The 12,166-nt window shown below is 39.5% G+C and overlaps 1 protein-coding gene across 1 annotated transcript in view; it reads right to left on the reverse strand.

Annotated features, from left to right (window-relative positions):
- Positions 1-3,163: 3,163 nt before the first annotated feature.
- loxl2b (lysyl oxidase-like 2b) overlaps positions 3,164-12,166 on the reverse strand; it is a 52,220-nt gene continuing 43,217 nt past the window's right edge. Inside the window, exons 9-14 of the mRNA XM_005948838.3 lie at positions 6,944-7,109; positions 6,427-6,667; positions 5,717-5,832; positions 4,912-5,048; positions 4,680-4,791; positions 3,164-4,412 (exon numbers count right to left, since the gene is read on the reverse strand). Coding sequence (XP_005948900.1) covers positions 4,342-4,412; positions 4,680-4,791; positions 4,912-5,048; positions 5,717-5,832; positions 6,427-6,667; positions 6,944-7,109 — 843 coding nt within the window. The 3' untranslated portion in view covers positions 3,164-4,341. The remainder of the gene's footprint in view (positions 4,413-4,679; positions 4,792-4,911; positions 5,049-5,716; positions 5,833-6,426; positions 6,668-6,943; positions 7,110-12,166) is intronic.

The raw sequence follows: 12,166 nt of genomic DNA on the forward strand, positions 1-12,166 counted from the left end.
CGTCTAAAATTACTCTATAAGTGGTTTTGCTACCACAGCTATTGCCATCTGGGAGCCTTCAGATAGAATGCAGTTTCATTTTTCATACCCAGAAGCTACACCGATCTTTTATGCTGTGTACGACTACAAAATCAGGAGTTAGTCTTGCAAGTGTAGCTTATAGCCATTATCCAAGCGAGGCTCACTAACGTCTTATAAATGGAAATATTTAAGCCAAAATGTGCAGTTTGTCCACAAATTATCCACACACTTTTACAGTTTATTGTGTTGTAAATTTAATTGACTCTACACCCAACAACTCACAACAATAAAGGAAAAAATATAAAGTTATTGCAAATGTACTAAAAATCAAAGCTGAAATGTGAATCACGTCTGAGCTGAAATGACACAGAACAGGAAAAAAGTCCATCTTATGCAGGGTGAATGCTGCCAAAGACAGCTGATTTTAGCAGACAGTCCAGTCTGTGGTTCAAAGTCACAAACTTTCCTGATACTTGGCTTTGGAACTGAACAGCAAGACAGCACTAAAAACTCGATATCCCACCGTGACAGGAAGAGTATTCCACAATCAGACATTGGTCTAAAAACACCAGATATCAGCAGTTTAAAAACCAAGAGGATTACATTAGCAAGGGGGTAACAAGGTCATTAATAAGAAAACACAATAACAAATGGTTGTGTATGCTCAGTTCAAGTATACTATTAGTATATATACATGTGGCTGTTCAACATGTAAAGTGTCCTCAGAAAACAGAGGACCAGTTTGATAGCACCATTAAAATAACACTGGATTCACACATTGTTGTACAAAAGAATAAAAGAGAAAAACAACATATCTGGAACAGACAAACAGGGAGGAATGCATTCTCTATTTGTTGTTAGAGGATCTGTGGTGCCACAGGATGGAGATCAGGTCTTCTGTTGCCTTATGAAGCCAGCATGTAAAGCAGCAAGACAAAATTTGACAGCATGTTACTGTAGAGCAGTCCTGTGATCCTCATGTTAAAAGAGTCCCACTGACTGGAAGCCTAAAAGCCACACTGGAGTTAAATATAAAATCAAATGTCTTAAAGTACTTTTTATTGTGATATTTGAATTTGCAGCTGATAGTTTTTGAATTGAAGGGAAAACATCCGAATGCATGGTACCTGCAGATACAAGCTAACGACAGGAAGCAATCCATTTACACTAGCTTACAACAGAACACTGATAACATAACAGGACCAATGACATGGATTTGTGTTTCTACTATATCATGTTTTTCTGAAAAAAAAAAAAAACCCAACTTATAGGTGTAACTTGGAAAGAAACTTGTACTTTTAAACCAACATTTAGCACATCTCTGTTGCTAACAGGATTATAAAGTCAAACAAGACACATTTATACCACATAATGCCTGTCTCTTAAATATTTGCAAACTATCATGTGAAGCGTCAAAGGTCTATATATTAAAAGCTTATTAGCTAAACCAATCGGGAGCTTCCTGTATTTTTGACAAGCAGTTCTTCACTGCTCAGTCAATGCATCATCATAATAGCTTGAAATATGTGTTTGATTTAGCTGATGCAGCTAGAATGTGATGCAGTTAAAATGATTTCACTGGTTACATAAGACCCCAATCCCACAGGTGTAGACACCTGTTTGTATTTACTCCCCAAATGGTTGCAAGTATTTGCTGTGAAATTGAATGCTTAAGACCAATTTATGCAGACCTAGAGACCAATCAGTGACCCCTGCCACCCATACATGCTAGCAAAAAGTGTGTATTCCACAGCCAGTTGGTGTATGGTTGCTGGATGTTGCTAGCGTGAAATTGGTTGCAAAAAAAGTATACAGTGCTACACTGAAAACTTCCTTGCTATTGCTTTGCTCACTAGCAGGTTGTCACAGTCAGCAGTAGTTAGCATGGAAATCAGCGACTTGTTTGGAAAAATTTACAAACTACTCTATAAGTTGTAGTGAAGCTGTGAAAACCGTGACACCAACCAGAAATGGAGACCGTTTACCTTTAAAGTAAAAGTAGAAGTTGAAACATGTTGGTTTCAGTTGTAAGGTGGAACTTTTTTGCTGACCAACAGCCTCCCTGTGGTTCTGCAATGGACTTTTTGAAGTTTCACTAATGCAGAGTGGTTAGGTCACCAGTGTTTGCACTAAATCGGCATCTCAGCCAAATCAAAAGTAGGTTTACTGTAGCCTCCTCTTTGCAGCCAATAACATTCAGTGACAGCTAGCAACCTCCAGTAACCACTTGCCGACTGGTTGATGAATACATATTTTTCCTTACCCCTTGAGGTTGCCAGGGGGTCTCTAGACCTGTGTGACTGAGGCACATAATAATAGTAACACTGAAGGTTCACAATAAAAATAATTAAAAGGATTAGATTTTAAAGAGTTTTTTTTAACTGTGCCAAGTTTGTGGGTTCTTATGTTTTAACTTATGTCTGTTAAGGATCTTACTGTATAACCTGCACCTCATAGTAATATAAATGTGTACTGACTGCAGTACACGTTTGCAACACTTTAGCAACCTGGAAAATTGTAAACCACTAGAGGGCAGCATAAACAAGCTGATCAGAGGATCTTTAAGCTGGGCATACACTGTGCGATTTTTGGCCCATTTTGAGCCGATTTTTCAGTCGTGCGACCGTTTTGACGATCGGCCCGATTTTGGCCTTCATCCTGCGTCGTGCATCGTGTAGTATACGTGGGGTAACGACAAGCGATTAACACCTCACGACCAGCTCCCGATCATCAATCGCTTGGTCGTGAGGGTGTCACCGCAGCTTCTCACACTGCGCACGCGCAAACACAAATTTCGGTGAAAAAGACGGAGTAGCGCAGCAGTGAGTGCAGCGTGTGATCTGGACACAAGCGATGGAGGCACTTGTAGAACTTTGGAAAGCTCATCCGAGCCTTTTCGATGTGGCCTCACAAAATTATCACGACCACAACAACCGTGAAAATAGTTGGTTGGACATTGCTGCTCAATCACAGCTGCCCGATCAGTGTTTTTCATTAGCAATTTAGCAAAGTTGATGGTGGTGGTGTGCGTGTCTGTGTGAGTGAAAGACAGAGGGAGAGCGAGCGACAGATTTTCTGTTAACCTTCATTTTTATGGACGCACAGTGTGAACACTCAGGTCGCATCAGAGCATCAGGCCGTATAGTGTGAGACCTGCATCGTGACCTACGAACTTCTAACCCCTGCGAGTCAATCGCACAGTTTGAGCAGGACCTGAATCGCGCGACTGAAAAAAATCGCACAGTGTCTGCCCAGCTTTAGCCCAGCATAAGGTAATGTTGGCAGGCATACTAAATCAAAAGCCCCTATTAGAAGTAATTATTGCTTGCTGTAAATAGGAAATATAATATTCCTTTCTATATTTCTTTCAACATACTTTTATATGATCAGCTTCTTCAGAGACTTTTAGTGCTACTCTTCTATGAAATGTGACCACAATCTTGTCAGTGCAGTGTGCAGAGCTAAAATGGCTTTGGGCACTTTAAGGCACTTTAATACGTCACGTTTCAGCCATGGTAGATTAGTCTTCCAGCCGAACCAGGCAATTAGCACTTGTAATTGGTGATGAACGGGCTGTTTTGCTTTGCAGAAATTGCTTCTGCCACAGCTTAATTTGAAAAAAATTCCTCACTGAAGATGTGAAGCTTAAATAACATTTGCAATAGGAAGCTTAGTTTATCTGGGCTTCAGCATGTAAAAAACATTTCTGAAACTGCTAAAAAAAATGAATGGAATGAAAAATAGCCTGCATTTCCACACACAGGCTGCTGTGTTTGCTATTGATGATTCCTGTCAATCTTCAGGCGACCTGGCACAGACAAACCAAACTCTTCAGGGAGAGTTTCGGGGAAAAACACACACAGACATACACACAAAAGAAGTGCAGCAGGGTTCTTTTAAAAAGCTGCATTTCAAAGTAGGCAGACTCGTAATGACATTCCTCGATACTTCGCCTTGTGTAATACACCTGCCACTAACCTGCAGGTCTGTAAAAACAAGTTCTCTCTGTCACAGGGCATACAGAGAGTTTCACCGTTCTCTTGCTCTTAACCAGAGAGGTTGGAAGTGTTGTTAAAGTAGCTGCCTCTGCACGGACAGAAGGGGGAATCAAATATTCTGTCTGCCAGAGGGAAACGGGAGGGGAGAGGGTCAAAGAAAGCGACTGCCTCATGGATGAGGCGAGCGTAAAAACAGATGCTTTGACCAGGGCACGGCTGGTCAGAGGAATCCACGTAGATGAGATGTGTAGTGGTTGGTTGGCTTCAGCTGGTCTTTCTGCTGAAAGCATAGGCCAGTTAACTCCACTCCTCTGCTCTGTCTTTACCTGTGGGTCACCTGGTTGCTGTGGAGGCCCGGGAATGTCTGTTCCGTTTCACTGCTTAATGAGCCACCTAGAAGTTCAGCAGCAGAGACGGACAGTTACCACCTACACATTTTGTCCTTGTTTTACACTTGTAGAATCACTCACTCTAATTGTCAAGCATAGGAAATTGAAAAAATAAATAAAAAGAAGCTCACAGGGTACTCAATAGCATTCATGTGAAATAGGAGGGCAACTCATTAATGAAAGATTTTAGCATTAAAATCTGAAACTGTTTAACAAGTGTAGTAAACACTTTACCAAACGACAAAGAGCAGATATAGCCTTATCATCCTACCATTATGGCAGCTGTACATCCACACACGATGGCCATCATATCGACATCTGCATTTCGTGAAGTTATTGGTGTAGTCCGACTCTGGCACTTCGTAGTTTGGATTAATTATAATCTGCAAGAGGGAGGGCACGAATGAGACGCTATAGCTGCAGTTTGAAGCCATTGTATGAACAGCTGAATCTTGCTGAACTGTTGGTTCTCTAGCAAAAGAGCTAAAGGCGAGAAACATCACCTGGAAAATGTAATCCCCGGGTTTCAGATCAGTAATGTCGACCCACTGGCAGTCGATGTCATGCCTGTAGGTATCCCAGCAACCCACAGTAATACCCTGGTCTCCAAAGTTGGCACATTCATACCTCTTTTCAATACCTGCAATAACAAAATATAATAATATTTGTCATTGCTTATCGGGCATTGACAAACTGAAACTCATCTAGTTTCCCTCTGTCTTTACACACTATTACTATGCACCCCTCTTTAATCATTATCTATTATTAAACTCTGGCTTTCTCTCCTTGCCTTTTATCCTGTTTTGCTCTGCTCTCTTTCATATTCCCAGAGGTTTCTTCCTGTTAAAAGGGAGTTTTTCCTCCCCATTGTCACCACGTGCTTGCAGGGGGCTGTGAGATTGTTGGAGTTTCATTCTACTATTGTAAGTTATAAAGGGTCTCGAGATGACTGTTAATCTGAATTGGCGTAATATAAATAAAAGTGTACTGGATTTTATTTAATTGAATTGAACTAAATCAGGCAACCTCAAATATATGGGTTCAATTTTAAAATTCCTGCTGAAAAACTGAAAGATCCTGGAAAAGCTCCTTACATCTTGGAGAACTGTGGAGCTGCTTAATAATTCTGAAATTAAAAGTCAACCTTTTCACCTTAGACACTGTTAAGTCACCCTTTTCAGTAACCATATTGTTTAAAGGAGCTTTAAAAGTCCATTACTGAACATATAAGAATTAGTTTTCTGCCACATGTTTCAAAAGTGAAAAATGTATTTCCTACCATAACTGAATTCCTTTTTCAGATCTTACCTTCATCACACTCTGAGTCCTCCAGGCAGAAACTTGCTTTGTGTCCTTCAGCCACTTTGGTTCCATTCAGGCTGAATAGGTCATAGATGGTGAACACCTCCATGCTATGATAATGCCTACACACAAAGATGGGAACATACTTTAGCCTTTAAAAGAAGACACTTGTTGTCATTTTAGCTCTAGTCTCAAGGGCACCGGCGTTCTTTAAATAATAAAGAAATAAATTTTTAAAAAAGCATCTCAACTAAATAGCACCTGTAAAAACAGCATGTCCCTTAGAAAGAGTCATTTCTTTCAGTGATTCTGACCGTCCTGATATACTAAAAGCTGAAGGCTGCCAACAGTCCACTGACTTTTTGCTTGTAGTTTTTAATGAAGGTGTAATTTATGTTTCTAAAGGGGATTTAGTAGGTGTATAAATCCAGTGCTTGTAACGAGAAAAGGTCTGACAGCCATCAGCATGAACCCTCTGAGGTCTTAGTCATCACAGGTGGTAATTCCTGACACTAACCCTGCATCTTAGAGAAAGCAAAAATGCACCTTTTGGGAAATCAGATGTTGAAATGAATTGTTCTTTCAAGACTTGGAAGAACAATTTGATCAAAACAAAGAAAAAACATTCTGATTGCCCGGGGTTAGTGATCAAGAATGCGATCACTTGATAAAATCTAGTATCAAACCTCCAAAACAGTGCTTGTACTTTCACTGACCTGTGACAGTCATGCCACACCCACGAGTGCTTGTCAGCTTTGGGTCGGAAGTCGGACTGGCCATTGTTGTGTATCTGTGAGGAGAAGCGCAGCAGGCGGCGGTAGGTGCTGGCAGGAACCTCGCTGGATGTGGAGGACAGGCAGTTTTCCTCATATGCACACTGCAGCATGAACATGGGCCGATCCTCCATGTAGGTGGTCTGCTCCACCACCTGAGGGTTCAGCACCAGGTCTGGTGCCGCTATAGATAGAAGTGAAAAATACATGCTGCTGAAACATTTTTAGGGACATACAGAAATTGTTCTAGCAGCTCTACGTCAAACTTATTTACATTTGTTGAATTAAAACTGAATGTGCAGATTGAAGGAGTAAAAGATTTTCAAGGCTCCAGTCAAGGTAGGTTTAAAAGTGGAAAGGCCAATTTATTTATTCATTCATGATCAGGCTTTGTTGAGGCAAATTTTACACAGATAACATAATATGATTTTTCAGCACACTGCTCATTTCACTGTCTTACTCTCAGAGCAGGAGACCCCGGCAGCGTAGCGGCCGCCTCCTTTGGGGCAGCTGAGGTGGGCTCCATGGTGCAGGCAGTGGGACAGAGACATCTCAGTTCCAGAGCACCGAACGCCACTCATCACCACAGCATCAGCACTCACCTCACCCGACCAGTACCAGGTCTCCTGTGGAAAAAGCACAGTTTACAGATCACAGTGCAGCAACCACAACCTCTCCATATATAGTACAGTATATAGTATGTATGTATATAGTACATTGTATTTTATAAAAACCCTCCTAACTTGGTGGGCTGTCCCTATGACATGTTAATGCTGCTGAATCCCCTGCAGCAGGAATGCATTTAACTCCTCGTCAGCTTTCAAGTCAAGTCAGCTTTTTTGTATAGAACGTTTAAAAGACATTAAGTGTCATCCAAAGTGTTAAAGAGAGGTACAATGTAGTTAAAATATCAAAAATAAATGAAGATGAAAGAAATCTATATAAACATCCATACACTTATATACAAATACCTATACAAGCATACATGTACACATACATACATATATTTAAAAAAAAAAACAAAATAACTAAGACAGAACAGACCAGGTTTCAAAGTGATCTGAAAGCCTGTGAAAATAGGTAGGTCTTGAAGTTCGATTTGAAGATTTCCAAAGAGAAGGAGGACTTTATAAAAGACTCGGAGCAATGACAGAGAAAGTATCCCTGTATCCTTTAGATTTTAAGTGGGAGCGTGGGACCAGTAAAAGCATCCGATGGGAGGACCAGAGAGTTCGAGCGGGTAAGTGCAGGCTAAAGATCTTAAATGTAACCTGGAGCAGAAGTTTTCATGGGCATAATTATCATGATAATTTGGGGCTTTTAATGATTTCTTTTAATTATTTTTCTCCCCTGCCCAGGTTGGAATGATTTATAGTGTACATCTGTACTGACTCTGAAAAAGAAGAAACAGCGCACACATTTGATATATCTATATAGATATCTATATAGATATCTATATAGATATAGATCTATAGATCGATCGATAGAGAGAGAGAGAGAGAGAGAGAGAGAATTCGTATATCTGTATACAGTGTATAAAAAAGTATATATACAGGCTCAAATTTGATTACAATGAGGTGGTGCTGAAGATTCTTCTAACTTGATAAGGCCAGGGCCTCTTGTTAGTGATCATGATTGACTACAACTAGTAGTTTTTCTTTGGCAGCATAAAAATGATTTATTTGACAGCACTGACTAAATTGACCAATACTCAGAACAATGAGAAAATGTGACATTTGCCCAACAGTTTTCAAAAGCAAAAATGTACTTTTTAGTAATCAAATTTAGTTAATCCAAGTCATTCTGAAAAAGAAAACCCTTACCCTAGCCAGGGAGGGGTTATACTTCAATTATAACAGAAAACAACACTGCAGGTTTAGTTGCTTGTGCTTGTGGACTTTCAGGTTCTGGTTATGAATGAACTAATCCTAGGGGACTGATACACATCAGAAAATGTTTAATAATGTCTTTACGTTTCTCATTTAGTTATTATTTTTCAAGTTCTGTTTTACTTTAGTACTTACTTATTTTTAGTGTCTCACATTTGGTTTTACTTCCCCTCCTGTCTCATTGAATAAAGTGTCCACTGCTGTGTCTTGTTTTCACTAGCTGTGTCCACTTCCCCTGACTGCTCTTCTGTGTCTATATAGTGTTGACTTCCCCTCAGTCCTTTGTGTCAGTCTCTGTTAACCTCAATGTCTTCAGCCAGTTATGGATTTGGCTTTTTCTGCAGCCAAAATAATTGCTTGCTCTTGGTTTAGTTTGTGATGATTTTCCATATTGTAGCGTTTTATTACCTGTTTGTTTGTTTTTTGTCAAAAAGCGCAACTTAAAAGTTAAAGCTCTGTCTTATGAGCTCTTATGTATCTCTAATGTATCGTTACACTGACAGATGATGAAAAAAGCTGCACAGCATGTAGTACAGTAAATGGATTCCTGTTACAGCTGAGAGTCCTTCAAACTCCTGCCGGAAGGCAAACACCTTATAATCATACGCTCTTCATTTCATGGCTGTGCAAACACTTTCATAAAGCTGTTAGCACAAAGCCCCTCAGCCTCCTTATCTGCTCCTACTATTACCCTGCTGCACTGTAAACAGTGTTTTGGGCCGCCCCCCAGTTCACACCCAGGCCTCTCACTCCTAACGTCTTACATGTGTCTGTGTTTATTAAAAAAAATGGAAGGCTGTGTATATACACAGAGCCACAGGACAGTGGCATGCATGGAAGTATGTAGCTGATATATTTAATCTATTTTTTTTTTATCAAAATGAAAAAATAAATTAAGTCAAATATTTTTGCACAGTCAAATAAAAAAAAATACAAATTTAAAATGCATAAATACCTAAAATATTCATATTGTTACAACAGTTGAAATGATAATGAAGCTTAAAGTTTCGATTGGAAGCAAACAAATTTATTTATTAATTAATGTTGTTCCAGTCTTCTGCTTGGAGTGAAAATTACTTGTAATTACAGTCATTTGGATTGTTGAACCATAAAAATAAAAATACAACTACAATTTAAAATGAACTGCACAACATTCAAACCTACTCATAGCCCAAATTTTAATTTTATAAACTTATTTTGTATTGTCTACATATAGACTACTCTTCCTATAACTCCCACCCTGGAAGTAGAGCTGGGCGATATGAGATTTTTTCATATCACGATATGTGGGAAAGAGAGGAAAGAGCTGGGTGTCATCTGCATAGCAGTGAAAATGTATGCTATGTCTTCTAATGATACTGCCTAAGGGAAGCATGTATAATGTAAACAGAATTGGTCCTAGCACTGAACCCTGTGGAACTCCATAATTAACCTCAGTGTGTGAAGAGGACTCTCCATTTACATGTACAAATTGGAGTCTATTAGATAGATATGATACAAACCACTGCAGCGCAGTACCTGCATGTTCTAATCGCTCTAATAGAATATTATGGTCAACAGTATCGAATGATGCTAAGGTCTAGCAGGACAAGCACAGAGATGAGTCCACTGTCAGAGGCCATAAGAAGATCATTTGTAACCTTCACTAAAGCTGTTTCTGTGCTGTGATGAGCTCTGAAACCTGACTGAAACTCTTCAAATAAACCATTCCTCTGCAGATGATCTGTTAGCTGTTTGACAACTACTCTTTCAAGGATGTTTGATATGAAAGGAAGGTTGGAGATTGGCCTATAATTAGCTAAGACTGCTGGGTCTAGAGATGGCTTTTTGAGTAAAGGTTTAACTACAGCCAGCTTGAAGGCCTGTGGTACATAGCCGATTATTAGAGATAGGTTGATCATATTTAAGATCGAAGAATTAATTAATGGCAGGACTTCTTTGAGCAGTTTTGTAGGAATGGGGTCTAAAAGACACGTTGATGGTTTGGAGGAAGTAATTATTGAAGTTAACTCAGAAAGATCAATTGGAGAAAAAGAGTCTAACTTAACATCAATGGTACTAAGAGTAGCTGTAGATAATATTACATCTGTGGGATGATTATTGGTAATTTTTTCTCTAATGATTAAAATTTTATTTGTGAAGAAGTTCATGAAGTCATTACTAGTTAACGTTAAAGGGATGGTTGGCTCAACAGAGCTCTGACTTTTTGTCAGCCTGGCTACAGTGCTGAAGAGAAACCTGGGGTTCTTATTTTGTTCTCAGGAAATGATCAGACAGGACAGGAAACACTGTTAAATGTTCAGTTTCAATGCCATGTCTCATGTTTCATTCTAAATACACATGTGACAAATCAGCTAGCTGATAGCTTCTGCACAAATGTTAAGGCTAACTGTTTACCGGCTTTTACTAGCATGTATCTATCCTTCCAGGTAGAGCTGGGCGATAGAACGATAACGATATGTATCGCGATATAACTTTTACTCGATAGAGAAATTAAGCTATCGCGATAGACCTCGCCGCTCTTGTCCTCTTAAAAAAAAAAAAAAAAAAAAAAAAAAAAGGTCAGCCAATCCAAATTAAGTAGCGCAGAGCCGAACCAATCACAGCCGCAGCGTCACGTCGCGTGACTTGTTACGTACAGCACAAGTGCCAAGCCGCACGTGTGTTTGTTTGGGAAGCAGCCAGCGGGTAATGGAGCCAGCGCGTAATGGAGGAAATGAGTGTGCCGACTAGAAAAATCAACCGAGCGTGACCGAAGAGAAAACAGATGATGGTTCCAACGCCGGAGAGATTGTCGAACGGAAGAGCCATAGAAGTTCCGTAGTGTGAAGGTATTTCGGCTATTTCAAGTCTGACAAAAAACAGAGTAGCGTGCACTGTAAATTGTGCCGAAAGCAAGTCTGGAAATACAATAAACTGGTGCATGCGTCACACTGTGCGCCACGTTATTGTTTCGGTGAAATGAATTTCTACAATACTGTTACTGTTAATTCTACTCTCTGCAGTGTTTAAATGCTTACATATACACACAGTTACTGTCCCTCCACACATACGACTCGGTTCTGCTTCTATGCCCCAGCTTTGTTTACTTTTTCCCACCGAGGCTTCTAGACTTCTGATTGGCCAACATTTCTGCACGGTTAGGAATCTAGCGCCACCTGCTGCTTTGGCATGTTCATAGCAGCGTTTTCCTTCATTTCTGCCTTTATGTGTGGACGGGATTATTTTTTAAAACGAAAACGGAAAATCTCCGTTTTCAAAAATACCCGTGTACGTGTGGACGTAGCCTCAGTCTCTGACTGGAAGCGCTAATTCGTCATTCGGCTTTTGTCAGACTAAAGTAACTGTTAAAACTGTTTGAAAAGCTCAGCTATACAACAAGGAGAGATTGAGAATTTCCTTTTAGTTCTCAGTTTATTTGATATTGACAAAAGTTAGTCAGTTTTGTCTGTTCTTCTGTAAAACAAACTAAGATTTATTTTTAGAATTAATATTTTGTTTCTAAGTGGAATTGACAATTTAGTCTGTTTCGTTTGTTCTATTTTGAAACTTAAACGCTTTAGCGGCTGCCTTTTGTGTAGTTTGCAATATTTGCCTTTATTTATCTGAAAAAGTCTCATGTTCCTTAAGTACATCTACCCTGTTGAACTTATTATGGGAAATAAATATTTAAATAAAAACAAGCTGCTGATTATTTCACATTTTACTTGTGAGCAACGGCACATTTAAATCTTACAAATATAGTTATTTGGCTTATATCGTGATAGATATCGTTATCGCCTGAAATGAAAAAA

The sequence above is a fragment of the Haplochromis burtoni genome, unplaced genomic scaffold (genome assembly GCF_018398535.1).
Source record: "Haplochromis burtoni strain Fernald_Lab_line unplaced genomic scaffold, NCSU_Asbu1 Contig_585, whole genome shotgun sequence".
NCBI classification, from domain to species: Eukaryota; Metazoa; Chordata; class Actinopteri; order Cichliformes; family Cichlidae; genus Haplochromis; species Haplochromis burtoni.